The 27,711-nt window shown below is 50.2% G+C and overlaps 1 protein-coding gene across 1 annotated transcript in view; it reads right to left on the bottom strand.

Moving 5' to 3' along the window:
• Positions 1-7,205, bottom strand: part of SYT13 (synaptotagmin 13) — a 42,650-nt gene extending 35,445 nt beyond the window's left edge. The window contains exon 1 of the mRNA XM_086677610.1: positions 6,943-7,205. Coding sequence (XP_086533736.1) covers positions 6,943-7,122 — 180 coding nt within the window. The 5' untranslated portion in view covers positions 7,123-7,205. The remainder of the gene's footprint in view (positions 1-6,942) is intronic.
• Positions 7,206-27,711: the final 20,506 nt, after the last annotated feature.

Genomic DNA, 27,711 nt, shown 5'->3' with positions numbered 1-27,711 from the left:
GTCCCTATAGAATCCCTTAGTTCTTAAAACCTATCCCTGTGAAGCTATTCTCCTCCACCTCAAAGCAACGTTTCCCAGTGTTTGTTAGCAAGAAATCAGCTGTGGACACAGTGAATGCAGTAACACTGGGGAAGAAGTGAGAGACGAACTGTTAGCGGTCACTGGGAGATTGGAAGGTCAAATAGCGTGGATCGTCTATGGGATTCAGATTTCTCCTGCCGGTCTCCGACTCTGGGACGGCCAGTCACCCTTGATCTTGCCTCCTCTTTGTCTTCTGGCTCTGCTGCTTTCCCATCTGACCGGTCCCTCCTCTTCCTTCTGACTTTGCCTTACACCCCTCCGAGTTTTCATTTGGCTGTTTCTTCCACGGGGTTCTGATGGCCTGTCTATTCCCCTTCTTACAACCCAGGTACTCGATGGTAACCGGGGCCAGTGTCTGAAAACCTGAAAATGTCTAAAGATACAGCAATCTTCACTCCTGGAGTTAACGCAAAGAGAAGAGCCGGGCACCTGAATTATTTATACGCTCGGGCAGAGGAGAAATGAGGAAGGGAGGGGGATGGGATGGTCTGGGACCTGACCCCAGGGAAGGGATTGGGGACAGAGACCTAGGGTCCACATCGTATCAGGAAGGGCCTGGTGTCTCCGGTGGCTGTGTGCTCATCTCTCTCAAATAATCTATGCTAATTTCTTGATGAAAGATTCATCCTGTCTTCCATGTTGCTAAGCAACCAGCCCAAACATGTTTACTGTGTAAATCTCTCTGGAGGGCCCTGGGCTGCACCCAGTGCCTGAAGCGTGATGGACGTAAGAGGAGACAAAGCCGCCCAAGGCTCGGGGAAAGGTTTCTCAAGCTGACCTGCAAAAATGCGTATTTTTGACACTTTTATGCCATATCTGGGGAAACACAGTGGCCCAAGTATAACTGTGACTAGCCCTTTTCTGCTAATCTCCAGCCTCCTGCTCAAAAGTGTGGGCTCAGGAGCCAGGCTTCCTAAATTTGATTCCCAACTCTGCCACCAAGTGTGACTTCAGAGTGCTGTGTTCTGTTTTTCCCATCTGTAAAATGGAAATAATAATGACGCATATTTCCCAGGGCTACGGTGAGGACAAAATTAACATGACTCAAGAGGGCCCGGCACGCACCCAAAGAGCCCGCAAAACGTTGGTTATGCCATCGTTAGTGCTTACTCCTCTAGGGAGATGCTTCTAAGTTTTTTGTCTGTGTACTGACACGAACTGGAGAGTCTGCCAGACAGGAGATCAGCTGAGAAACAAATCCTTTAAAAGGGTGAGAATGCATGGGGGGCAGACCGTGGAGCAGCCCGGAATCACACCGGTTCACGGGGCCTCTTCTGACCACCGAGGCACAGGGGAGACCTTGCCAAGGCAGTGAGCCAGAACAGGAGAAAGCTCTTTGGGCTGAAGGTGGGGATGCCCCTCTCCCAGGGCTTCCCAAGCCCCTGCACCTGCCTATCCCGACAGAAGCGTAACACGATTCATGGCGATTTGCTGGCTGGCTTCGTTGTCTGTCTCCTCACTTATCAGGAAGAGCACACACCTGTCTCCTCCTTGCTGTATCCCAGGGCCTAGCGTGTGCTCATTAACTTTTAATGAATGAACTTATTAGCTAATGAATGCAGCATATGGGTTCTGGTTCATCCTCGCTCTCAATAAGTATTAATTTAGATTCGGGATCTGAGAGGACTTGCTCTGGTGGTCTAAGGAAGAGGAGGGCAAGACAGGAGGGTTGACATGGCCACACCGATGGTCTCGAGGCCCCAGTCCCAAGGAGGAGGCGGCCACAGGAGTAACAGCAGAAAACAGATGGGGCCAGGGAGGTAGTATCTGACGGATCACAAGAAAAGGAGGGCCGTGCCTCTTGTTCACAGCCTGGAAGTCCTCCTGGTGATGAAAATTGTGACTTGATACTAAATGTTTACAAACTGTGTATGACAACGTGAAAACTTTTAACGACAACTTTACCAGAGTGTAACCATACAAAGAAAAGTGCATAAATCAGAAAAGGAGTGGGGCGCCTGGGTGGCTCAGTCAGTTAAAGCATCCTACTCCAGCTCACGTCATGACCTTGCGTTCACGAGTTCGATCCCCGCGTCGGGCTCTGTGCTGACAGCTCAGAGCCTGGAGCCTGCTTCGGACTCTGTGTCTCCCTCTCTCTCTCTCTGCCCCTCCCCCACACATGTTCTCTCTCTCTCTCTCTCTCTCTCTCTCTCTCAAAAATAAATAAACATTTAAAAAATGGTTTTAAAGAATGCAACAAGGCAAGCACCATGTGGGGAGCAAAATCAGACACTAAAACCAAAGTTTTCTAAAAACAGGACCCCAACTCCTGCTAAGTGACAGGTGTCCGGGGTTCTGAGCTGTGGTAGAAGGCGCTTCTCCCTGCTCACTCTTTATTACTTAGGTTAACCAAAAACAGGGTTTCCTCTGAAGGGACCCAGAAGTAAGGGGGAGTGAAAGCCTGTGCAGACCAGCGTGAGGAGGAAACTCAGGGGGAGGGAACCAAGGGGTCTGGCCACCTTTCACTGAGTAGATTCTGAAGCAGCGGTGAAGGGAAGATACGCACACGCGCACACGCGCGCACACACACACGCGCGCGTGCACACGCACACACACGCACCGCTCGCCACTCTGTCTCCTCACGCAAGCTGCCGGGTCACTGCGTAATCACCAACCTTCGGAAGCTGGGCTGACAACAGTGAGGGAGGTCCCCGGGTGACCCTGCCAGACCACGAGCGGACAATGTAGTGAGACTGAACCTCCCGCGTCCCCCAAAGGACTCCACCCGGGGGGGGGGGGGGGGAAGGGGAGGGATTGTCTCAGGAGGCAGGACAAAGGGTCCAGAGTGTGTATTTTGGAAAAGCGAAGAAAAACCATGAATTGAAGCCAGCTGGAGGCATGAAAGGTGATGACTGAGGGTTTCTGCCCTCCCTCTCCTCCCACTCAGCAGAGATTCGGGGCCTTTTTTGTTCCATGGATTCCTTCAGCTCTCCAGAGAGGCCCCGTGGACACTTCCTCAGAATGTGTGCAAATAGGGGCGCCTGGGTGGCGCAGTCGGTTAAGCGTCCGACTTCAGCCAGGTCACGATCTCACGGTCCGTGAGTTCGAGCCCCGCGTCAGGCTCTGGGCTGATGGCTCAGAGCCTGGAGCCTGTTTCCGATTCTGTGTCTCCCTCTCTCTCTGCCCCTCCCCCATTCATGCTCTGTCTCTCTCTGTCCCAAAAAATAAATAAACGTTGAAAAAAAAAAAAATTTAAAAAAAAAAAAAAAAGAATGTGTGCAAATAAAAGACATCGGACCACAGAGGAACGTCTAACCACATCGGCTCGTGAAACGGCTGTACGGGTGCCTCTTCGTCCACTCATTCACTAAGGGGATCTGGCAGGGGGTTTAATAAGCACCCTGATTTAGACCTGGCGATAAACGTACATGATGCTACAGCTGTAGTTGCCTTGAAACTACCTGTGATTTCCCTCGGGGACCAAGTCACAGATATCGTTAACACTCCTGTAGAGTGTTGCCAATATTCCTACTAAGGGGAGATGCTACGTGTCTGTCACCGAGGTTAGTTAGAAAATGAAGATGTACTTTTTTCCTGTCCGAGACCATGAACCTCTGAATGTCTCTCCACAGACCCCGTGGGGAGGTCTGGGGAGCCTCAGGTTAAGAACCCCCAGGGGAAAACATCCAAGTTCTTCTCAAAATCGCTACAAACTCCAACTTCATCCAACCATTCGGAGCCCAACCGTCCAAGAGACTTTTCCGGCAACCACAACCAGTGACTTACGGAGTCACGGGCAGTCCCTCCGCATCCTACAGACATCCGGTTCAGTGTATGGGCGTCTGGAGCCCAGTTCCCCAGCCCTGCGCCCTCCTTTCAAAGAACGCCTTCCAAGAGCCTTCCCCAACTCCGCCCCTCCTTGTCAACGTGTGCCACTTTGATCACCCCGCTGTCATCTGTCACCCCTCACACCACCTCCTTCACTTATTTGGAAATGTCAATTGTGCCGTGTTTTCTCTGTTGACTATCTGGGTCAGTGCTGAATCTGAGCACAACGGCAGCCAAACCAACGTCGTGAGATGCCTCCTGCGCCACATCCGGCTTGCCCAAATCCTTGTCACCGAGAGAACCAGATGAGGGAATGTGGAGGAAGGGGTCTCGTGTGTCAGTAAATGTTTACTGTGCCCCTACAGAGTGAGCGCAGGGTTACAAAGGCACGGTGCATATGCACTCACATGTGCAGAAATGACTCAAGCGAGAGTCCCAAGTCGCTGGACACGGCGATACCTTTGTTTGTCCACCGTTTCTTACTGGACACCTAGTCGGTTCTAGTCACTGAGCAGGTGCTGGGAATAAATAACATACAAGTAAGCGGGTATTGGGGCGCCTGGGTGGCTCAGTTGGTTAAGCGTCCGACTTCGGCTCAGGTCATGATCTCGCGGTCCGTGAGTTCGAGCCCCGTGTCGGGCTCTGTGCTGACCGCTCAGAGCCTGGAGCCTGTTTCAGATTCTGTGTCTCCCTCTCTCTCAGCCCCTCCCCTGTTCATGCTCTGTGTCTCTCTGTCTCAAAAATAAATAAACGTTAAAAAAAAAAAAAAAGTAAGCGGGTATGAAAGATCACACCCAGTTATAACAAGAGCTATGAAAGAATTGGAAGGAACAATAGGGAAGAGGGTAATGGGGGGGAGGTACTCCGTTACATGTGGCAGGAGATAAAATCCTCCCGAGAAGGTGAAATTTAAACAGAAAGAAGCCTGGGGGTGCCTGGGTGGCTCAGTCGGTTGAGTGTCTGATTTCGGTTCAGGTCATGATCTCACGGGCTGTGAGTTCGAGCCCTGCATTGGGCTCTGTGCTGACAGCTCAGAGCCCGGAGCCTGCTTCCGATTGTGTGTCTGTCTCTCTCTCTGCCCCTTCCCTGCTTGCTTTCTCTCTCTCTCTCTCTCAAAAATAATAAACAATAAAAAAAAATTTTAAACAGAAAGAAGCCTGAGGGATGGGGAGGAGCTCTGTGTGAAAAGCCAGAGGAAAATGGCCATGGGGGCTGGGGCGGGGGGGTCTTTAAGAAGGATCAGAAATCCAGGGAGGGTCAGATTTCAGATGATTGGGAGAAGGGCATGAACCTTGGCCTGGAGAGGGAGACATCTGCCAGGTCAAGCACGTGAGGGAGTTGAGTGGCTAAAAGCACGGATTCCAGAAGCAGACCAGCTTGGCTAGAATCCATCCAGCTCTAAAACTTCTCTAGCTGTGTGGCCACAGGCAAGTCACTTAGCCTCTCTGAGCCTTAGCTTCCTCATCTTTAAGTAGGGATCATCAAATACGTCCTTCATTGAGCCGTTCAATGCATTAAGAATAGAGCACTTAGCACGGTGCCTGACACAGAGCACATGTCAGGTAATGCTTTGCTATGACTTGTTCCATGCTCGTTGAGAAGTTGTGGGGGGGTTTGAGCCAAGGAGACGGTTGTCTTTAACAGGTTCTTGGCCATTGTATGGGCTACTGGTCATGACTAAAACAGAGTTGGAAGGGATCCCAAAGGTCATTTACACCCAGTCCTTCTCCAGTGCTTTTCTCTGGGGAGGTGAGGGGACAGCGCCTGAAGAGCCACCTCTGTGACAGGCAGAATGGTCTTCCCCTAACGCTGGGTGGGAGAGAAGGTTGAGAGGCAGCCGGCTACAACTTCTGAAGGGTTCCCCCACCCCCTCAACTCCCGGTGGGTGGAGAGCCCACTACTCCCACCTCAGATGGTTCTGGGTCTCATGTCTCGATGCCCAGCTGGCTCCCATTCCTGCCAGTGTCAATGTCACTTTTCTTGGATTGTAAGTGCCTCAAGGACAGCAGCCATTTCCTTCCATTCTCACTAGCCGGTGACTGACACAAGGCCCCGGAGCAAGCGCTGAGTCTCAGAGCTTTTGAATAATTGATTGGAAAAAGGAAGGTGGAACCATAGCATTCTTGTGCCTCTCCCAGACCTACAAGCTCTATGAAGAATCTACAGGGCCTTGGGAAGTCATCGAGACAAGCCCCTGACCCAGGGCCAGCCTCCCTCAAACACCCAGCAGGACTTTCTCTGGTTCTCTCCAGAGGGCATTTTGCACTCCCCACCACGGCGAATGCTTCCTGGAGTGCACAGCCCGTCTGGGGCTCCTTCCAAACCTCTTCCCTAGACCCCCTGGGTCACACTGTACAATGGGGACACCACCCATTTCCTGCCCAAAGGGCTCTGGGTACAAGCCAATGCATGGGATAAAGCCCTCCTGGGTCCAGGGCCATCTTCGGAGCTATCCTAGGGGAGGGCACAGCAAAGCCCCCCTGGCTGGCTGGCTGGAGCTGAGGGCTGCTGCGAGGGGGCCCCTCCAGATTCACCAGCCTCTCCCCAGACCCCAGGCACCCCCGCCGACTCCCACGGGTCCAGCAACCACCTCCCCTCTCGTTTTCCCGTGGCTTTCCCCCTTCTCAGCTAAACCGGTGCTTTTCCAGACACCCCCCCCCCCCCACCACACACACACACTTCTCTCTCCGGTCCCCATTTCTCCCCCCCCCCCAATTCTGCACGCTTCTAACCCTCCAGCCCCCTCCCGCGGTTGCCTCCCAGCCGCTCCACTCTCCTCCCGGCCCCTGTTCCAACCCAAGTCCCCTCCCCATTCCGTCCCCACCCCTCCCCTTTAGCGCTAGGCTCCCCATTCCTCTCGCGCCCCCACCCAGCCTGCCTCCCCTAACTATTCTCCCCGACCCTTCCCCCCGCGCCCAAGCCTTCCGGACCCCTAACCGGGTGCTCCAGCACGTCCTCCGCCCTCCTCCCCGCCACGCTCGGTGGCGCAAAGAAGGCGACCGCTCCCCCCCTCCTCCCCAACCCGTTCCCCCGCGGCTTCGGCCGCCGAGACCCCGCCGCGCCCGGGAGAGGCCGAGGCGCCGCCCCCCTCACCTGTTGTGCGGACCGGAGCACGCCGGGTCTCGCCTTCTCCGGATCCGGGTCCCGCTCCCGCTGCACCCCCTTCTTGGGATGCATGTGCCGGCACAGGCAGGTGACCCCGCACAGCGCGAGGATGCTGGTGGCCGTGCCCAGCGTGGCGCCCAGCGCGATCACGGGCACCGACAGCACCATGGTGCCCGCGTCCCCGCCGCCGCCACCGCCGCCGCCGCCGCGGCCGCCGCGCACCTACCCCGGCCGGGCCCGCCGCCCGCCGCCGCCCGGGCCGCTCCTGGGATCGGGGCGCGCCGGCTGCTCTCCCGCCGCCGGAGGTGGGGGGGGGGGCGGGGAGGGGGGACGGCTGCGAGGACGTCAGAGGAGGAGGCCGGCCCGGAGCAGGCTGGTGCGCCCGCACTCAGCTCCACGTCAACCCGCACCCCCTCCCGCCGGCACGTGACCGGACCCCCACCCCAACCGCAGCCCAGCGTCCAGAGGGATGCGAGCTTAGGGTTGTGCCAGGCCAGTCTTCACGCTTTCTGTTGGCGGGCACTTGCCCCGATAAGGGCGGGAGCTCCCGGAGGCCACACCGTGTGAGCTGGCGAACCAGGGCTCCATCTGGGTACAGATTTTGCCAGACTACCAGCCCTTCCTTCCCCACCTTCTCTGGCCCAGCAGGCTGTGAACTTGGGTCCTCCAGGAGGTTTTCAAACACACAAAAGCTGGAGATTTCCGGTCTGCCGAATTTGCCAGGTGTTGGCTATGCGGTGAGGGTGAGGGGCAGGCGACGGGGAGAAGGGAATTGGTCTCTGTCTGGCGTGGAGACTGCGCCCGTGTCCTGGCGAAGGGGACCGCCACAATTCTGCTGCTTTCCGCATCTCCTTTAGGGTTCCCTATGACCTCATCTGATCTGCGGCTCTCCGCTTGCAGATGAGGAAGCTGTGGCTGGCAGGGGATGGGGGGCAGCTAGAAAAATCCGGTCATCCCGAGCCCAGACTCAGACTGGCAGATTCCAAGTCCATGTGTCACACTCAGAGAAAGAACTTATCTTGGATGAACAAAGACTGTCACCTGCAGTAGCCAGGAGCCCACAGCTGGTCTGGAGAGGGGGGGAATAAAAACACTGTGCTTGGAGTGAAGGGAAATTAGAATTCCAGGCATGAGGAAGACCGTCTTAGAGCAGAAAACAACGGTTTTCAGTGCGTTGCATTGTGTGGAGTGTTTCGTTGAATTCAGCAAGCGTTTGCCGTGTCTGCAGTTCTCTATGCGTGCTGGGCACGTGTGACAAGGAGTGGGGACGATTTCGTCCACAACCGGGCCCTCAAATTCCCGTGGCGCCGATGACTCCTAAATCTATGATGGCTCTGGCCAGGCCTTCTGTGCTGACCTGCAGAAGTGACCACCGCCTGGGGTGTGGCTTATCTCCCCCGTGTAACAAACCGCCCATGACTCAGTGGTTGCTTCTCATGATCTTGCAGGTTGACTGGGCTCAGCTGGGTGTACTTCCTGCTCCAAGGGATGTCTCCCGCGACTGCACTCGGCTGGGCCGGGCCGTGCAAGATGGCATACCACATGGCACTGGCTGCCGCGGGGGGCACAGCTGGCTGTCCCCCAGGGGGGTGCCCTTTGGTTCTCCCCCACGTGGCTGGAGCTGCACGGCAGCCAGGTTCCAAGAGGAAGGAAGCGGGAGCGGCCACTTCTCTTTAGGCCTGGCTTCAGAAGTTCTAGAACGTTGCTTCTTTGGTCAAGCAATAGTCTCCCTCTAGTTCTTTCCCTACAAGGCATTAGAAAGGATGTTTCTGAAATGCAGCGCTGATCGTGTCACTCACATGCATAAAAGCCTTCAGAGTTTCTCCAGTGATGAACCCAGAGACTCCAGTTAGATCCAAAGTCCTAGTGGCGCCTGGGTGGCTCAGTTGGTTAAGTGCCTGACTCTTGTTTTCAGCTCAGGACACGATCTCGAGGTTGGCGAATTCTAGCCCCGAGTCTGCTCTGCCCATCCTGTCTCTGCCCGTCCCCCGCTTGCTCTCTCTCTCTTTAAAAAAAAAAAAAAGAAAAAAAATCCAAAGCCCTTTGTGATGTGGTTCCTGCCAATCCCTTCAGACTCACCTCTGTACACTTCCCAACATGTCTTTGAGCCCCCGATACTCTCGGGAACTTGGGATTCATTCGGCAAGCTAATCTCTTTGGAGCCTTCATACCATCACCCATGGGTGCAAACAGCAGGTGCTCAGTAACTGTTGAAAGAGGGAACGGTTCACCTGATCATCTCATGTAGGACTTCCAGTGGCTTGGAGGGAATCCCATTTGCTAAATGAGCTCCATGTGATTAAACTGACTCTTCCACAAATATTTATTTTGTGCCTGCTGTATGCCAGGCACATTTTCCTACTGAGCTCCATTCGCTGCCAATCGCGGAGCTCAAGTCCCTCCGGGAGACTCGGTATTCTCTCTCATAAGAGCTTCCCTGGGAGGTTTTCTTGGCTCCTGGACCTGGCAACGCAAAATGTTCTGGGGAAATCAAAGGTTTAATTAATGATGTTAGCCCAGATCTCCCATGCCTGAGCCGCTCCCCTGGGAGACCCTTAACACCATCTAGCAGGATCTGGGGTGGGGGCAGAGGGGAAGGATGAGCACTTAATTTTAGACATTGTCTGATGGAGATCGTACACCTGTCATGTGGTTCATTGTTACTATGGTTACCGGGATGACAGCAGCTGCAGTGACCTTCATTTTCAATGGGAAGAGGGACCCCAGCCTGAGAACTGCTTGTCTTTGGCTTCTTTCGCACACAGGGAACCCGTGGCAGGGCTAGGGTAGACCTCAGGGAATTTGAAACCCAGTGATCAGAACTCCGTGTCACCTTTGCTACATCCCGCCCAGGATGCGATTTTGGCTTCTCGGTTCCTGATACCCAGGCAGTAGCCTTTAGCGACAACTTTCTTTTTCTTTTCTTTTTTTTTTTAACGTTTATTTATTTCTGAGACAGAGAGAGTCAGAGCATGAACGGGGGAGGGGCAGAGAGAGAGGGAGACACAGAATCGGAAGCAGGCTCCAGGCGCTGAGCCGTCAGCCCAGAGCCCGACGCGGGGCTCGAACTCGCGGACCGCGAGATCGTGACCTGAGCTGAAGTCAGACGCTTAACCGACTGAGCCACCCAGGCGCCCCAGCGACAACTTTCTAAGAAAAGGCATTAGTGGATTCCTTTGAAAAATGGGGCCATGTCTGTTGAGAAAGGCGGTTGAGATGGTCAGCCAGGTGGGGCAGTTGAGATGGTCTAAGGAGGAGATCCACAAATAATTGGAGATTCTGGGGCCGCCAGACTGCCAAGAACAGGGCAAGATGCTCGGGGGTTGGAGGGAGCTTCTGGAAGGCCGAGGCGTAGATCTCAGGAGGTTCCCTAGCCTCTTGATGAAATGTCACCATTGTTATTTTGATCGATATTTTACTCATTGGATGATTAAATATTCTGAGCATCCACTCTGAATCTCTAAGGTATTAAAATGCTTTTATCTGGGAAGAAAGGCTTTCAAATATAGAAGGTTCTCTTCCTGGCAAGCATTTGTTTTGTCTGCATATAGTGCTGAGCAGGACGGAGGAAAATAAACAGGCAGAACAACCGAATTTTAACATTGGAAGGATAGCAGGGATCCCCTTGTGGAATCCTTCCATTGGACCAGTAAGGAAACCGAGGCCCAGAGAGATTGTGGCTTGCCATAGGGGAGTTACTGACAGAGCTGAGGTCTTTTAGGTCAGGGTAGGTTAGGTCCTGCTGTAGCAACAAATGACCTCAAAACCTCAGGGATTAACACAACAAAGTTACCCCTTGCTCCTATCATAGTTCAAGGTGGGTCAGGCGCCTCAAGCAGGAAGTACATCTCCAGGCAGTGACTCGGGAGTCTGGGCTCTTGCTTCCCACCATGCAGATGGAGGAAAGAGACCACTGGGGACCGCGTGTGCCATTTGCAGAGGCCACGGCTGGAAACGGAGTCCATAGCTCTCACCGCATTGCATTGGTCAGGATCTGGTAACGCGACAAAGCTAACAACAGAAGAGACTGGGAAATACAGACGGGGCAGCGACAGTAAGGAAAATCAGGCATGGTCCTTCTCACCGTGGCGTTTACATTCATGTGGAGAAGATGAACATTATGATTCATCGCACGAATACCTGTGAAATTACAACTATACTACGAGCTCAGAAGGACAGGTTCGAGGTTGGGACTTGACTTGTTCTGAGACACTTGTGGAAGCCTTCCCAGAGGAAGTGACAGTTGGACCGAGGCCTGAAAGAGTAAAGTTAACTCAGCAAAGAAGGAAGAGGGGGTGTTCCGGGCAGAGACGCGGACGGGGCAAGGACCCCGTGGTGGAACCGCACAGTGGGCATGGGCAGTGTGCCCGTCAGCCAGGGCTCCGGGGCAAAATCGATGCTCAGCGTTTGTTGATTTCTCTGGTGTAAAAGAAACCCACTATCGTGAGGTTCCGGCTACCAACGAAGTCCTGAATATTTCCCAGCTGGCTCTGTGAACGGTGGGAGCCAGCTCCAGGGCAGACCCGGGGAAAATCCTGAAAGGAGATGGGGCGCCTGGGTGGCGCAGGTCGTGATCTCACGGTTTGTGGGTTCGAGCCCTGTGTCCGGCCCTGTGCTGGCAGCTTGGAGCCTGGAACCTGTTTCGGATTCTGTGTCTCCCTCTCTCTTTCTCTCTCTCTCTCTGCCCCTCCCCTATTCACGCTCTGTCTCTTTCTCTCAAACATAAAATAAACATTAAAAAAAGAAAGAAATCCTGAAAGGAGAGGCAGGGGCCAGACATCAGGGCTGGTAGGCCACCCTGGAAGGCCATTGGGTATTTTTAGGCAGAGGAGTGTGATATGAGCAGATCCGTGTTTTGAAAAGATCCTTCTGGCTGCAGTATTCAGAACAGAGCAGAGAGGGACAAAGTGAATGCTGGTGGGCAGACATGTTGCCATAGCGGGCATCCAGGAGAGGGATGCTAAGCTTCCCCAGGACGTGTGTAGTCATTTGGTGGGCTGAAGTTGTTGATGGTGTGAGGAGAGGGCAGTATGGTGGGCAAGTCCCTTTTCTACTGGTCCCACTTTACTCTCTTCTCTGATGACTGTGGTTCTCCATGCTGGACGGCAGCTACTTCGAGGCTCCCCGGCCCTGGGGCCTGATGAAGGTGGGATGTGCAGGAGGAAACTGCCTGGGACAAGGGCGTGGAGATCCTGGGCCCCACCGCAGGGTAATGCAAAATCTGCAGAGCTGACCGGCAGCCGGGCGAGAAGGTAAGGCGCTCTGTCGAGGCTCAGGAGTGGGTCCACTCCCAGGACTCCTGCTCCGGCCCCGAGCAATTCTGGGGCCACATCTTAAGGCAGAAGGGAAAAAAGGGGTTGGGCCTGGGATCCCCTGATACAGAAATCCAAGTCCGTAAAAGGTAGAAGAATATTCTAGAGTTGGAGCAAATTGCAGCACGCTAGTGACCACGGCTAGTGACCGCCAGCCCGGCAGATCATCTCCAACAACCCGGCGTACGTTCACACGGCTGATGCCATCTCAACACCAGTGGAGGCGACACATTCCGATTCTCAGAGCTCCTCAATTCCATCTGATTTTTCTTGGGCCTCGCCTAAAGACTCCCTTTCTCTCTATGTTTCTAGAATATGCAAAGATTATGGGACTTTGTCTGAAGGGTTTCGCCTGCCTCGTTGGGAGGAAGTATAGCACCCATGCAGAGATGCGGTGCTTAACTTCGCGGGGGACACAGAGCCCTCTGAGAAGCTAACGACAGCTGTTTCCTTTTTTTTTTTTTTTTCCAGAAAAATGCTTGAGTGCAATATTTTTGGAATTTTGTATATAAGCCTAGATGGTTCAAGGGCCATGTGACACCTTCTAGAAGTTCGTGGGCCCCAGATCGGTAGTCTTTTATGTGATGGAAAGAAGAGTGGGCCTGAAGTCAGAAGAAATAGGTTCGAATCCCTGTGTTTTTTTTTTTTAATTTTTTTTCAACGTTTTTTATTTATTTTTGGGACAGAGAGAGACAGAGCATGAACGGGGGAGGGGCAGAGAGAGAGGGAGACACAGAATCGGAAACAGGCTCCAGGCTCCGAGCCATCAGCCCAGAGCCTGACGTGGGGCTCGAAGTCACGGACCGCGAGATCGTGACCTGGCTGAAGTCGGACGCTTAACCGACTGCGCCACCCAGGCGCCCCTTGAATCCCTGTCTTTAGGTGCACTAGGGTTGCGTGATGCATCGGCGAGTGACCTTTCTTGAGCCTTAATTTCCTTATCTGTAAAATGGGGATGATCATCTCTACTTTGTGGAGGTGCTGTGAGGATGACCCGAAGCCTAGTGCTGTATAAATAAGAGAGGATGCTCGACTCATTGTAATCTGAGAATTAAAATGATCATTTGCTCCAGACCCTTTAATTTCTTAATTAAGCCACTTAGCCCAGGGAAAGAGTGCATATTGAAGTCCCACGGGTGTGTGTTATTCTAGCTCTGTTGCTTATTAGCTGAGAGACCCTGGGTAGATTAGTCAGCCTAACCCGCTTGAACCTTAGTGTCTTCGTGTATAAAGCCTCAGGTATATTGTTTGCAAAGATGGTTACAATTATTCCCCCGCCTGTGCCCTTACCCTTTTGCAATACAACTTTGCAAAAAAGTGGCCGTCTATCGCTTCACTCCTTAATCTGGGCTAGCTTCGTGAGTTGACCTGGCTGATAGATTATGCTGGAAATGACATCGTGCCAGTTCTAAGCCTCGGCTTCAAGAGACCTCGGAAGCTTCCTCTCTCTGTCGTGGGCCCCTGCCCAGTCCCCAGGTGGAGAAGCCCGGGCTAGTCTGCTGGAAGGTGAGACACCAAGTGGCCCAGGGGTCTCTGTCACCCCAGCCTGCAGCTAGCCGGTTCCCAGGAGCAGAGCTCCACACAAACACGTGACTGAGACCGGCTGAAATTCGAAGAGCGACCCAGCCGAGCCCCCACAAAGTGCCAGTCACAGAATTACAAACTAAATTCAGATTGGGTTATGTTAAGCTGCTGCTAAGTTTTTCAGTGTTTCTGACACATCAAGATCGACAGATCCAGCCTGGGTGGCTCAGTCGATAAAGCGTCTGACTCTTGATTTCGGCTCAGGTCATGATCTCCCAGTGGTGGGATCGAGCCCCGCGTTCGGCGCTGCCCTGGGCACGGAGCCTGCTTGAAATTCTCTCTCTCCCTCTCCCTCTGCTCCTCCCTGCCTGCACTTTCTCTCTCTCTCAAGAAAAATAAATAAATAAATAAATAAATAAATAAATAAATAAATAAGTAAACAGATTCAAGTGTTAAATGATATCTAACCCTCGTAAGATTACTGTCAGGGTAGGTAAGGCACGAAGCACAGGGCCTGCTACACAGTGCATGGCTGTGATTATTACTCCAGCTTCCCCAAGGCAGCCTGACCGAATACTTCCAGTAACGCTCAGTGGGTGCACCAGGCTAATAGTCATTGTGTAAGAATCGATCTCGGGGACCCCGACACTTAAGAAGGGGGCAACAGTAGCCCTCCGACTCAACCTCCCCTGGACCAACTTTCCAGATTGGCCCAGGCCCTCCACTCCTTCTGGAGCTCTTGCTGTCTGATGCCCACTGATACAAGTCTCACGGCCGGCAGTCCCCTCTCTACTTGACCTCAGCCTTCTCTCCCCTTCCAACTGGGTTGTATACTCACTCGGGGTTAGTTGTGCTTGTCTCCAAATCCTTTAACGCCAGCTGACCTCATTTTTGAATTATATACTTTAACTAATATGTCAACGACTGAAATAGAAGTATGAAGGAGAGTTAGTTCCACGAAAACCAAGGTGAGTCCTTTGGAAAGACCCATGAAGCTACGTGCCGTTTACAAGTTCTCTTGAAATAGGTACGGGCGAGTTACCTGGGAAAGGTGGGGAAACATCATAAAACTCTGGGATTCTGCCATTAGACTTCTAGGCAAGTTTTTCTAAGTTCTTCCTCCACCGCAAAGAGAGCAAGACTGGACTCACAGAGGAAGCATTGCGGCGTGTACGAAAGGAAATGGTGTTAACAAATACGAAAAGCTTCCTGCATGTCAGGCCTGGGTCTGAACATCTTATCTGTTCCAATGTATTTGCTAAACTGTTGGGGGCGCTTGGGTGGCTCAGTCGGTTGAGCATCCGACTCTTGGTTTTGGCTCAGGTCATGATGCTAAGGTCGTGGGATCGAGCCCCCTGTCAGGCTCTGCACTGAGCGTGGGGCCTGCCTGGGATTCTCTCTTCTCTCTCCCTCTCCCTCTTCCCCCTGCTTGTGCTCTCTCTCTCTCTCTAAAATAAAAAAAATAAAAATGAAGAAATAAATAATAAACTTTAAAAATGATGGCATAGAGCGCTAATCAGCAAGGGATGCACAAAATAATTAAAACTATGATTTGGTTGAGAAGCAAATGCTTGAGCTGTGTGTGTGTCATGTTTAGCTTTGTTGAAGTGTAACCCTAGGCAGTTAGTGCACAGATCACAACCTAGTGGATTTTTGCAACGTGAACACATCTGTCTATCCGGCACCCAGATCAAGGAACAGAACATACTCACATCCCAGGGATTGTTCATGTATGGTTTTCCAGAATTCGTCATTTTAACCAGAATTTGTAGATGGCGGGCCCAGCAGCCCTGGCTCCCACAGCGTCAGACTCAAGCAGGTTTCCGAGGGGATACTCCCCGGGGCTGGGAAGGCTCCGTCTATGCTGCCACATGGATGGGGGGATGCTGCCCCCTAGAGGATGTAGGGGGAAGTGGACCCTCCCCTCCAGGTTTTTACTTCCTGCTTCCTTCCCAGCATCACCTTCCCTAAGAGGCCTTCTCTGCCCACCTTATGTGAAATGACCAGCATTCTGTCCTTCACCTCATCACTCCCCGTTCCCCCTTTCTGCCTTACTTTTAACATTAAGAGTCCATATAATCTAATCTTCCTTGCCTGTCATGTTTGCCTTGCTGATGGCCTGAGTCTCCCTTTTAGAATATAGGCTCCAGGAAGGCAGGGATATGGATCTGTGTGACCCCCAGCCCTAGAATAGTGCCTGATACATAATAGCACCTCAGTAAGTGTGTTGAGTGGACAGAGAGGAGCCCTGTCCCTGCCCACCACCCACCCCTAGTCCCACCCAACAGGGGAGCCTGGAAACACCAGAGCTGGGGAGAAAGAGCAGCTGTGACCGGGACGCCCGGTCATAGCCTGGGCCAGTGAGTGGCCAGATGAGCTGGAGAGTTGTACTATGTGGTGGTCCAGCCGGAGGGCTGTGGCACCAGTCTGCCCCGGGTGAATCCAGGTTCTAGCCGGGGAACCGAACGGGTGGCCTCAGGCAAAGCACTTCATCTTAGTGAGGTTCCCTGACCGTGACTTCTATAAATGGAGAGAATAAAGTAATACTAATGGGTGTGAACGGCTTGGCCCAACGCCTGACACGTGGGTAATGCTGGGCTGTGGGAAATGATTAGCATTACATCAAAATGTGAGGACGGACAGGAAAACTAGAGGTCATACGGTCCAGGAGAAACATTGTTTATTGCTGTTATTGAAGACACCCCCCCCCCTTCCCTATAGTTTTTTGTGGACATTCAACTTGTAAACAGAAGACAAGCCGTTCTGGTGGAGGGATGAGGAGAATCACCTGCGACCCCTCATCACCAGGCCTCCCTCTCCCCATCTGACACACCCACAAGGCGTTTCAAAGCCACTCCTGTGAAGTCTTTGACGGTAGTCGACACCTTCCTTTTACAGCCAGGGACACGAGGTCCAGAGAGAAGGAGGCCTTGCCCAGGCCACACCTGTTTTAGCTAAGCTGGGCCGAGCTCCCAGACTTTCTGACTCCACGACCAGGGTTCACTCCAGGCTCTCTGCGATCCCCTAAACCTCCCAACGTTTTTTCTAGGCTGGTCAGTAAAGCTCCCCAGGGGATCTCAGGAGGGGTGATCTCCCTTCCCCTCATTTACATCACAGCTTCCAGTGGAGCGGGAGGAATTTGGGAGGTTTTTGAAGAAGATTTGATGGCGTGCGAGAGAGGAAGTCTCAGAAGCAAAAGCAAGTTGGTGGATTTGAGAGGCTCTGCAGGCGAAGCCAGGGTCAATCTGGTGTCAGGGAGCAAAGACACCAGAGGAGGCTGGGGGATGATTATGAAAACAGAATCGAAGCATCAGCGACAAGTACTTTGTAGATTGCTCAGTGCTAAGTAAATGACAAGATGTTTATTGTCATCAATATCATCATTACCCTTCACGTTAATCAACAGGCCTGCAAGTGATTCTAATTAGCAGGAGAAGAATTAACGCCTGGATGAAAGTTACAAAATGCCAATTTCTGGGCCCCACCTGGAGAGAGGCTGATTCGGGGTCACTGGTAGGCGTGGTGTTGGAGAGCAATGAGATCTGTGCCCCACATCCCTGCTCCTAAGTAAAATCCCTTCCTTCCTTTGCCCCATTTCTTAGGGTTCAGAGTTACTCGTTGATTTCTTAGAACACTAATTACATCCCAGGTCTCACTCTCAAAATGGGAAGGGTTCATAATTAACAAAAGTATCTCAGAAACCAATGAAAGTGATGACCCCTCTTCTATACCTATTATTAGGGCAAGGTCTTTTTTTTTTTTTTTTTTATTCCAAATAATCTGATTTGATGCTCTGTGAAATTGAGATCATTCGTGAGAATATCAGTCTTGGTGGGATGTGGTTGATAATCTCCAAAGATGCCCATCGATTCCTTTCCTCCCCATAAATGTGCAAATGCGTGCATTTCCCACACCGTAGAAGCAGGCTGGTCTTGGTCGTTTGCTGCACAACAGAATGCACAGAAGTGGCGCCCAGCGCTAAACCTCCCAGCTTCTGCCTGGGCCTCTTGGAACACTCACAGGTGATGGGCTTCCAAAGTCTGGGAGGACCAAGGACATGGGCCACCAGACTTCAACGCGATTGCTGCCGCGTCCTGCGGAAATAACCTTTAAGAGAGAAACCTGCCATTTGGACCAGCCGTTTCTCTGGTGGTAAGGCTGTGATGGGCGTCTCTGTATTTGCAAAGAGCATAAATATTTGTCAGATGCTCTTGCTATTGGGCGTTCTTCTTCTCCCACATATACAATGGGGACAAAATAAAAGCCCATGATTCCATTAGATTTCTTATTTTAATAAGTAAGTGAAGAGTCCTTTGTCATTTAAATTCACATGGGAAGTACTGTACATATCTCTCAAGTCCTCATATATGGCACTGGGGTGGGTGGTGCGCGGACAATAATTTGGGAGACATCATGACCTTGGCTGTGCCTCAGGGGCAGAGCAGGGCTTTGGGTTCTTTTTTGTTGTCTCCCTACATGCCACCAACTTTCTAGTTACATCTTCGCACACCACGCTGGGGAGCTGCCTGCATCTTTCTCCAGCCTTTTACAACCCGCCCCTAAGGAAACTCACCTGGGTTCAGGAGAGAATCAAGGACCAGATTCACCTCTCCCCACCCCCCCAACTGCCTGCTGCTACCACTGCCCTTGGCTCAATTCCGGGCATCTTACCACGCTGTCTATCCATAGCCACCTGCTGAACTCAGAGCCTGAACTAGCCCTGTCTCTGTGGGTCAGTCTCACTGTGGGACCTCAGGCAAAGTCATTTCTCCTCTCCAAGCCCTTTCCTTAGTCAACCCCACAGCGCTTTACAGCGCTTTTTAAAAAGAAACATAGTATTTTATTCATAGTTAAATAACTACAATCACACAGTCATGAGACATGTGTATCTGTTGGACACTGCACAATTGCTTAACCCTCATTTCTTTTTTACAGCATAATTGAGGTATAATTGATATACAAAAAAACTTGCATGAATTTAATGGGCTCTGTTAAGGATTAAATGAATTAACACAAGTAAAGGGCAGTCACTGCTACGAAGGGGCTCATGAATACTAGCTGTTACGGCTATTGTTGTTATGATTATGAATCAGCGTTTCTCCAGCTTTCCCCCCATACCTAGTATCGGCCTGAAGGACGGAATAGCAGCAAACATGCATTTTCTTGGAAGCCTTTATAGTTTTACCATAAAAAAGTTATGTGCTTTTGCATTCTTGTCCACCGTAGATTTTTATTGGCTCTGAAATAAAGTGTTTTGCATTGCACCAGAAGGAGAAACAAAAGTTGGCCCCAGGTTCCTTCTGTCATGGCTAGCCCGGCCCCCTAATTTGAAAAGCTCAGCTTTGCCTTGCACCTCGCTCCCTAACATTTTCCCTATGCTTTCTTACCCGTGATGTCCTTGCAGCTTCTCGGTGTCCTGGGGCCGCCGCTCAGGCGAACACGCCGCTATTTACAGAGTGTCTGGAGCTTAACGAGGTCAGTGTGGAGTCAGACTGCCAGGGTCAAATCTCAGCGGCTCCGCTTAAGAGCCATGACTAGGTGCTTACCTACGTTTAAGCCTCAGTTTCCTCATGTGTAGTGTGGGGGGAGGATGGTTAATATGGGGGTTGTCATGTCGTAAGAAACAGATTAGGTAATCCTCTGTATGGTGAGCCTCATGCTAGATGTATTGTTAGGGGTGGGTGGGTGTGTGTGTGTGTGTGTGTGTGTGTGTGTGTGTGTGTGTGTTTCCAACTCAGTGGTTCTCAACTGGAACGATTTTGCCCTCCAGGGGACATTTGGCAGAGTCTGGGGACATTTTTGGTGGTTGCAGTTGGGAGGGGCAGGGAGAGTGGCTACTGTCATCTAATTGGTGGCAACGGGGCTGAACAGCCTACAATGCACAGGACAGCCCCCACTCTCCAACAAACTTCCTGTGCCCAAAATGTCAAAAGTGCCTAAGTTGAGGAACCCCGTCCCAGTTAGAATCTAAGCTCCATGTGGGCACAGACTGCTGCTTGTGCTCAACTGCTGTATCCCCACACCACAGCAGACAACTTGGTCCTCAATAAATACTCGTTGAATGAATGGGTGACAGTCAAGTTTCTCAGGGGGCGGAGTGTCTGTGGAGTTGGATGGACTCATGTTTGGGTGCAGACCTGTTTCCCCGCCTGAGGAGTCTCCAAACTCCCGAAAAGGATCCCAAGGCTGGGAGGGGGGTGGAGGGCAGGGTGGAGGGGCCGGTAGATGGAAGGTTCTTTAGTCCACCTCAGGCATCCCATTCCAGAAAAGCAGTCAGAAGACACACACACAGTGGCCATCCTGAACAGTGATTTCCCTCAGGGCTCATGGAAGCCTTCTGGGCTGCAGACCCCTAGGAGCCCTCAGCAGTTTTGGGTTGGCCTAGTGGGGGCTGGAGATGGTGCGAGGGCAGCTTTGCAAAGCACTTAGGGTAAATCCTCTGGAGTCTGCTGATTCCAGCGGTTCCCTGGTTCTTCTTTTTCTTTTCTTCTTTTTTTTTTTTAATGTAGTGATTACTTCCTGCCCTGGAAAGTGCTACCTCCCTGGTATTTCTGCAATTTTAAAAGAAGAAAAGAATCCACATCAGCAAATTCCAGCAATCCCCTAACTCTGGCCTAGCATCCCTTTCATGGATCCAAGCCGGCAGAGAGCCTGGGGTGCTCCCTCTCTCAACTTCTCCCTTTGATGCTGACTGTTCCTTCTCACAGGGCAGTGAAACCCAGAACGCGGGGAGGGTGCAGGGCAGAGGCCCGGGGTGCTGTCCTTGGAAAGCACCTCCATGAACCTCCTCGTGAGCCCACAGTGCAGCGACTGATGGAGAGGCCTTGGAAGTGGAGCCCAGAGCATGGTCCAGCCAAGCCATGGCTGACAGATTTCCATGTTGCTAATGGGGTCCCACTCGGGCTTTCCCAGGGTGCAGGTCTGCGCTGGTCCTTACTTCCAGGCTCTGGGAAAGGCAAAGTAAGCTTTGCCATCAAGCTATGCACTCATTTAAAGACCTGTCAAGTGCTACATTTCATTTTACTCGAATTTAACAAAAGAAAAGGAAATGTATCTGAAGTGCAGATATTCTGAACTTCAGATACATGCTCTTCTCTAGAAGATACTAATTTAAACTATTCTTTTTGGTGAAAAAATAGAGTGTGGAAAATTTAGGAGATTAGAGTCATTATAGTTGTTGTGGGTTTAACATAAATTTTTGTTTTAATGTTTATTTATTTTTGATAAAGAGAGAGGCAGAGTGTGAGCCAGGGAGGGGCAGAGAGAGAAGAGAGGGAGACACTGAATCTGAAGCAGGCTCCAGGCTCTAAGCTGTCAGCACAGAGCCCGACGCGGGGCTCGAACTCACGAACCGTGAGATCATGACCTGAGCCGAAGTCGGACGCTCAACCGACTGAGCCACCCAGGCGCCCCTATAGTTGTTTTTTAACACCATGTTTTTATTTGGAGCAGCAGACTGGTGCCCTGCTAAGAAAGAGGAAGAAATTAATAACCCTTGATAATGTTCCCACCTTCCTTCCTCATCGCTGAATACCGTTATTATTTACTTTGTCCAAGTTTATAGCACTGACGTTGTGTTCTGGCGCCGCAAAACCTTTTGCAACACAAGCCGTTGCTCTGCCTTTGTTCCCACACACGGACGGACTACAGTCCCCAGCCTCCTCTGCGACCAGACGCGCCTGCGCTCTAGAGGATGGTCCGGGAGGCGCAGAGCGGAGTGCCGCTGGCTGGCGTGGCCGGTGAAAACCTCCGTGGGCCATCCTGTGTGCTCCTTCCCGTCCCGCTGGCTGGATGCGTGGGAACCCGGTACACGTGAGTACTGACCGGCCACAGGATGACAGACCCGTGGAGCCCTGACTCCCCGCTGAGAGGAGAGCTGCCTGCCAATCAGAAAACAACTATGTTGGCGTTAAATGACCCAGAAATAATGTTGCATCACGTTTGAGCCCTTATATATTTGGGGTGTGCTTGTTAAGGTAGTTAGCATGACCTCAGTCAGTATCTGTTTTTTCCCCTACAATTAAATGGACGCCATAATCACTACAGTGTTTCCACTTCTGTGGGTTTGTTTTTTTTTTTAACGGTTAGTTTTATCCACAAGTAGACTGTTTCAGAAAAGCCCACAATAATAACGGCTAAGATCTACTGAGCTCTTGCTATGTGACAGACACGTCGCTAATTGCTCTGCGTGTATTAATCCATGTAATTTTTGCAACAATCCAAAAATGCATTAATGTCATCCCCATTATACAGATGAGTAAGCTGAGGCACAGAGAGGTTATGTAAGATCACACAACTGAGAGGTTCCAGACTGGATTTTACAAGTTCAGACAGTCTGGCTCTGAGCTCGTTTGCCTCTGGTCTATATTAAACATCTCAGGGTTTTATATTCCTAAAGTTTTTAATTTTTTTCATGTTTATTTATTTATTTTGAGAGAGAGAGAGAGAGAGGCAGAGAAAGAGGGAGAAAGAATCTGAAGCAGGCTCTACACCGTCCGTGCAGAGCCAGACTTGGGGCTTGATCTCATCAACCCTGAGTTCATGACCTGAGCCAAATAAAGAGTCGGACGCTTAACCGACTCAGCCACCCAGGTGCCCCTATTCCTAAAGTTCATTGCCTTACTTCTTACTGTATACTGATTACTTGTCATATTCTCTTTGATGTGGCACCAAATTCTCGGGATATATACAATCTCTCCAATCCCTGCTTTTCCAGGTACCTGAACTTCCTCTCATCCCTCTTGTAGTTCATGCACCACATTTTCTCCTTTCTTTGTTTAGTCCGAGAAAGAGGACGCAATTTGCTGGAGCACATCCTCTAAGTAACTTCCTCAGAAAAATATGTGTGGGAGCCTCAAGGTCAGAGTCCTGGTAAATCTGAAAATGTCTTTTTTTATTTTGTTGTTTTAACTTCCGACTCTGTTAAACTCTGCTGATAACTTGGACTTGGAATTCCAGATCGAAAGTCATTTTCTCTCCCATTTTCTCTCCCATTTTATTCGTAGCGTTCAGGTTTTTGATGCTAGTCTGAGTTTCATTCCTTTTTGTTTGTTTCTCTCTAGAAGTTTTCCAGGGTGGACTCTTTTTACCTGGTGTTTGGAAATTTCACCACAACACGTGTGGGTCTCTTTCCACTCACTCTGCTGGCCATTCTAGGGGCACTTACAATCTAAATACTTGTGTCCTTAGGGGCGCCTGGGTGGCTCAGTCATTTGAGCTTCCTACTTTGGCTCAGGTCATGATCTCATGGTTCATGGGTCCGAGCCCCACATCGGGCTCTGTGCTGACAGCTCAGAGCCTAGAGCCTGCTTCAGATTCTGTGTCTCCCTCTCTCTCTGCCCCTCCCCTGCTCACGCTCTCTCTCTCAAAAGTAAATACACATTCAAAAAAAAAAAGTACATACTTGTGTCCTTAGCCCTGGGGAACGCTTTTATTCTCTTCACTTGTCCAGTTCTCCTTCTGGAACTCTTATCGGTCAGATGTTATACTTCTTCCATCAGTCTTTCATGTCTGTTATTTTTCTCGTATTTTCCATCTCTGTTTTTTGGTGCTATCTTCTGGGAGATTCTCTTGATCCAATGTACAAAATTTTCTCTCTTTTCTCCCTGAGGGCTTACTCATTTTTTTTTTTTATTAAAAAAAATTTTTTTTAATGTTTACTTAGTTTTGAGAGAGAGGGAGAGGAAGAGAGAGGGTGAGCAGGGCAGGGGCAGAGAGAGAGGGAGACACAGACTCCGAAGTGGGCTCCAGGCTCCGAGCTGTCAGCACAGAGCCCAGTGCGGGGCTCGAACCCAAGAACCTCAAGATTATGACCCGAGCCAAAGTCGGACGCTTAACCGACTGAACCACCCAGGTACCCCAGGGCTTACTCGCTTTTTAGGATGAAGCAACTCTTGAGGAGCTATATACATAACTTATTGATGGGTGAACCTGGTCTCACTGTCATAGATCGAGGACCTTCGGCAAATCCCTCCACCTTTTACAACCCAGTCTCCCCATCTGTAAAATGAGGCTGATGAGTTCCTCAAGGGTACCGATGAGGGGCTGAGGGTGATGACCCCATGAAACACTGTAAAATCCTATAAAATGTAAGCAATCGTAATGATTCATCCTTTTATTTGAACCTTGTGGTGGGGTAGGGGTTTCTTTTTCTTTTCGAAGCAAAAGCATCGCGTGATCTTTGTTTCTTTGGGAAACAAAAACGAACCGAACCTAACTAAACCGACTCGAGCCTTCCGGCTCCCACGGGAAGGCTTAGCCTCAGAGAACTTGGCAGAGGTGTTTTTTCTAGGTGGGAGGTAGAACACATGACTTTCTTGCTTAGCATTTGTCTAGTGCTTCAGACCCGTGAAGGGCCATGGAGTTTCTGAGATTAATCGCTATTGATGCTTAGTGAACCATAAAACCCCAATTTCCTGCCTGCACCCCCAGCCACAAAATGACTTTTACCGCAACCTGTAAACAACCCTTGGTCACCAGACACCCTCCCCCCCCCCATGCCTGTGGGCTGGTTAATGAGCATAAAGCCAGGGCCTCCAGGAGGGCATTTCCCTCCCCTCCATCCTCCCTCACGGCTCCTCTGACTTGCCCCCAGGTTGTGGAGTAGGAGGGGAGCTCCAACTGGATGCAGGCCGCCATGCTGACCAGAGGTCTCTCTATCACTTGCCCATGGGCAGGCCAGAGTGGGGGTTTTTCTTTCTTGGCTTGGCTTGGCTTGGATTTCTTTCTTCCTTCCTTTCTTTCTCTTCCTTCCTTCCTTTCTTCCTTCCTTTCCTTCTTTCTTTCTTTCTTTCTTTCTTTCTTTCTTTCTTTCTCTCTCCCTTCCTTTCTCTTAATTTTTCTTTCTTTCTTTCTTTCTTTCTTTCTTTCTTTCTTTCTTTCTTCCTTCCTTTCTTCCTTCCTTCCTTCCTTCTTTCTTTCTTTCTTTCTTTCTCTCTCCCTTTCTTTCTTTCTCTTTCTCTTTCTTTCTTCTTTCTTTCTTTCTTTCTTTCTCTCTCCCTTTCTTTCTTTCTCTTTCTTTTTCTTTCTTTCTTTCTTTCTTTCTCTCTCCCTTTCTTTCTTTCTCTTTCTTTTTCTTTCTTTCTTTCTTTCTTTCTTTCTTTCTTTCTTTCTTTTTCTTTTTCTTTCTTTCTCTTTCTCTCTTTTTCTCTTTCTTTCTTTCTTTCTTTCTTTCTTTCTTTCTTTCTCTCTTTCTTTCCCCTTCCCTCCCTTCTTTCCTTCCTCCCTCCCCTTCCTTCCTTCCTTCCTTTTTACATTCTTATTTATTTACAAAATCCCCCCCTTTTAGCATCCAGTTCTACCTATGGGTTTTGATAGAGGCATGCATTTGTATAGCCACTCTCACAATCGAGATAAAGAACATCCCCATCACGCCAACCCCTGGAGATCCCCAGTCTACTTTCCGTCCCTATAGTTTTGCCTTCCCCGGGATGTTAAATGAGTGGAATCGTACAGAATGAAGTCCTTTGCATCTGGCTTCTTTCACTCAACAAAGTACGATTGCGATGTATCTGTATAGTCACATAGACCAGTAGTCTATTCCTTTAATTTTGCTTATTGTGTTCTACGTATGTCCCACAGATTGTTTGTCCAGTCATCCTCTGAGGGACATTTGAGTTGTTAGCCATTACGACTAACACGTTCATGTACGGGATTTTGTGTGAGCATAAGCTTTCATTTGTCTTGGGTGATACATGGCAAGTGTATACTGAACTTGACAGGACCCCGCCAAGCTGTCTTCCAGAGTGGCTGTGCCATTTAGCCTTCCCAACACCGATGCAGGAGGGTTCTAGGTGCCCTGGATCCTGGCCAGCATGAACCTGTAAAGGTGCCAATCTGGTGATTTCAGCATGATTTAATTTTTTTTATTATTATTATTGCTTTTAGGCTAAAGATCTTTACATATCCCAGGAGACCTCGCATGGTCTTGCTCTGGCCCTTCTCTTCCTGTCGCCCCTGCCCTCTTCTGGGCAAAACCTCCACCTCTCCCTTCCCCCACCATCTCCAGGTGCTTCCTCCTGCCTGGAGCCTTCTGCCTAGGATCCTCGACGCTGCTCTTTACTGGGCTAACTCCTTCTCAAGTCTCACATTCTCAGCTCTAATGTCCCTCCCTCAGCAAATTTTCCTGACTCCCAACCCGGATCTGCATCCCTTCTCAGGCTTTCTCCGAGCACTCCATGGTTTTCCTTCATGGCACTTGACTTAACTTCCCTGCTCACTAGCCGAAGGCTCATCTCCTCCCCTCCAGCCTGTCACCTTGATGGCAAAAACTGTGCTCCTTTCAGTTGCTATTTGTTTCCCCGCCTCCTGGGTCACAAAGTGAACGGTGAATGACGTTGCCTCCAATGTTTGCTATAATAAATGATGTTGAACTGAGCGTTCTTGTGTGTTTTCCTTCTGCACATGAGTTTCTCTAGAACGCGCCCAAGAGTGGATGGCACTCTGCTGTAAGACACGCACACCTTACGTTGTTGTGCAGTGCGGTCTGACGGGCTTGTCCCCACTAGCAGTGAATGGGCTTCTGCAGCTCTAAATGCTCGCCATCGCTTGGTGTTAGCGGAGTCTTTATTTATTTATGAGAGAGAGAGGGAGAGAGAGAGAGACAGAGCATGAGTAAGGGAGGGGCAGGGAGAGAGGGAGACACAGAATCCGAAGCAGGCTCCAGGCTCTGAGCCGTCAGCACAGAGCCCGACGCGGGGCTCGAACCCATGAACCATGAGCCAAAGTCGGACGCTTAACTGACTGCGCCACCCTGTGCGCCTGGCTGTTACCCGAGTCTTAATTTTCACTAATAGGGGGAGTAAAATGGGAACTCGTAGTTAGACTTAGTTTGTATTTCCTTAACTGTCAAAGAGACTGATCGCCTTTTCGTAGGTGACTCTTATGATTCATTTGAGAAATGCCTTGTTTTGGATTTTTGCCCATTTTATTGTTGGATTTGTCTTTTTTTTTTCCCTTCCTATTTCATAGTTGTTTTATATGTCTCTGATCCCGATTCTGTGTCTGTTATGTATATGGCACTTTTCCTCTCCCAATTAGTGACCATCTTTTCATTTTATCTATGGTGGCTTTTGGTACACAAACATTTTTAATGTGAAGATGGTCAAATTTATCCATTTTTTCTTTCGTGGCTTGTACCTTTGGTGTTTTGTCGAAGAAAACCTTTCCTACTCTGAAATAATAAAGACCTTTTTCTATATTTTACTCTAGAAGTTTTAAACGATTTCCCCCACACACATTTAAGTCATGAATCCACCTGGGATTTTATTTATGTGTTTGGTGGGAGGGGAGGATCTAATTTGATTTTTTCCACTAAGATCGTTGATTAATTGGCTAGCCCATCCTTTTCATATTGATTTGCAATGCCCCCTCTGGCAAGTATAAAGTTTCCATATTCAGGCAGGAATAGAAAGTTCTGGATACCTTTCTGGGTTTGCCATTCTGTCCCATTGATCCATGCTTCTATCCATTTCTATTCATGCTCCCACACCACACTATCTTAATGACACTGGTTTTACATTAAGTCTTAATTTTTTTTTAATGTTTATTTATTTTTGAGAGAGAAAGCAAGAGAGAGAAAGAGAGATCATGGGAGGTGCAGAGAAAGAGGTTGACACAGAATCTGAAGCAGGCTCCAGGCTCCGAGCTGTCAACACAGAGCCCGATGCGGGACTCAAACCCACAAACTGGGAGATCATGACCTGAGCCCAAGTTGAATGCTCAACCGACTGAGCTACCCAGGCGCCCCTGCATTAAATCTTAATACCTGCCAGGACAAACTCCACTAACTTGGAAATTATCTTGGCTTCCTCCTCCATATATATATATATATATATATATATATATATATATATATATATATATTTAGAATCTATTTGTCAAGTACAATGAAAAATCTTTTGGAGATTCTGGTTGGAATTGA

This window comes from Puma concolor, chromosome D1, assembly GCF_028749965.1.
Source record: "Puma concolor isolate L17-30 chromosome D1, mPumCon1.1.hap2, whole genome shotgun sequence".
Taxonomy (NCBI): Eukaryota; Metazoa; Chordata; class Mammalia; order Carnivora; family Felidae; genus Puma; species Puma concolor.
The sequence above is the reverse complement of the archived record's forward strand: the minus strand, read 5'-3'. Positions and strand labels throughout refer to the sequence as shown.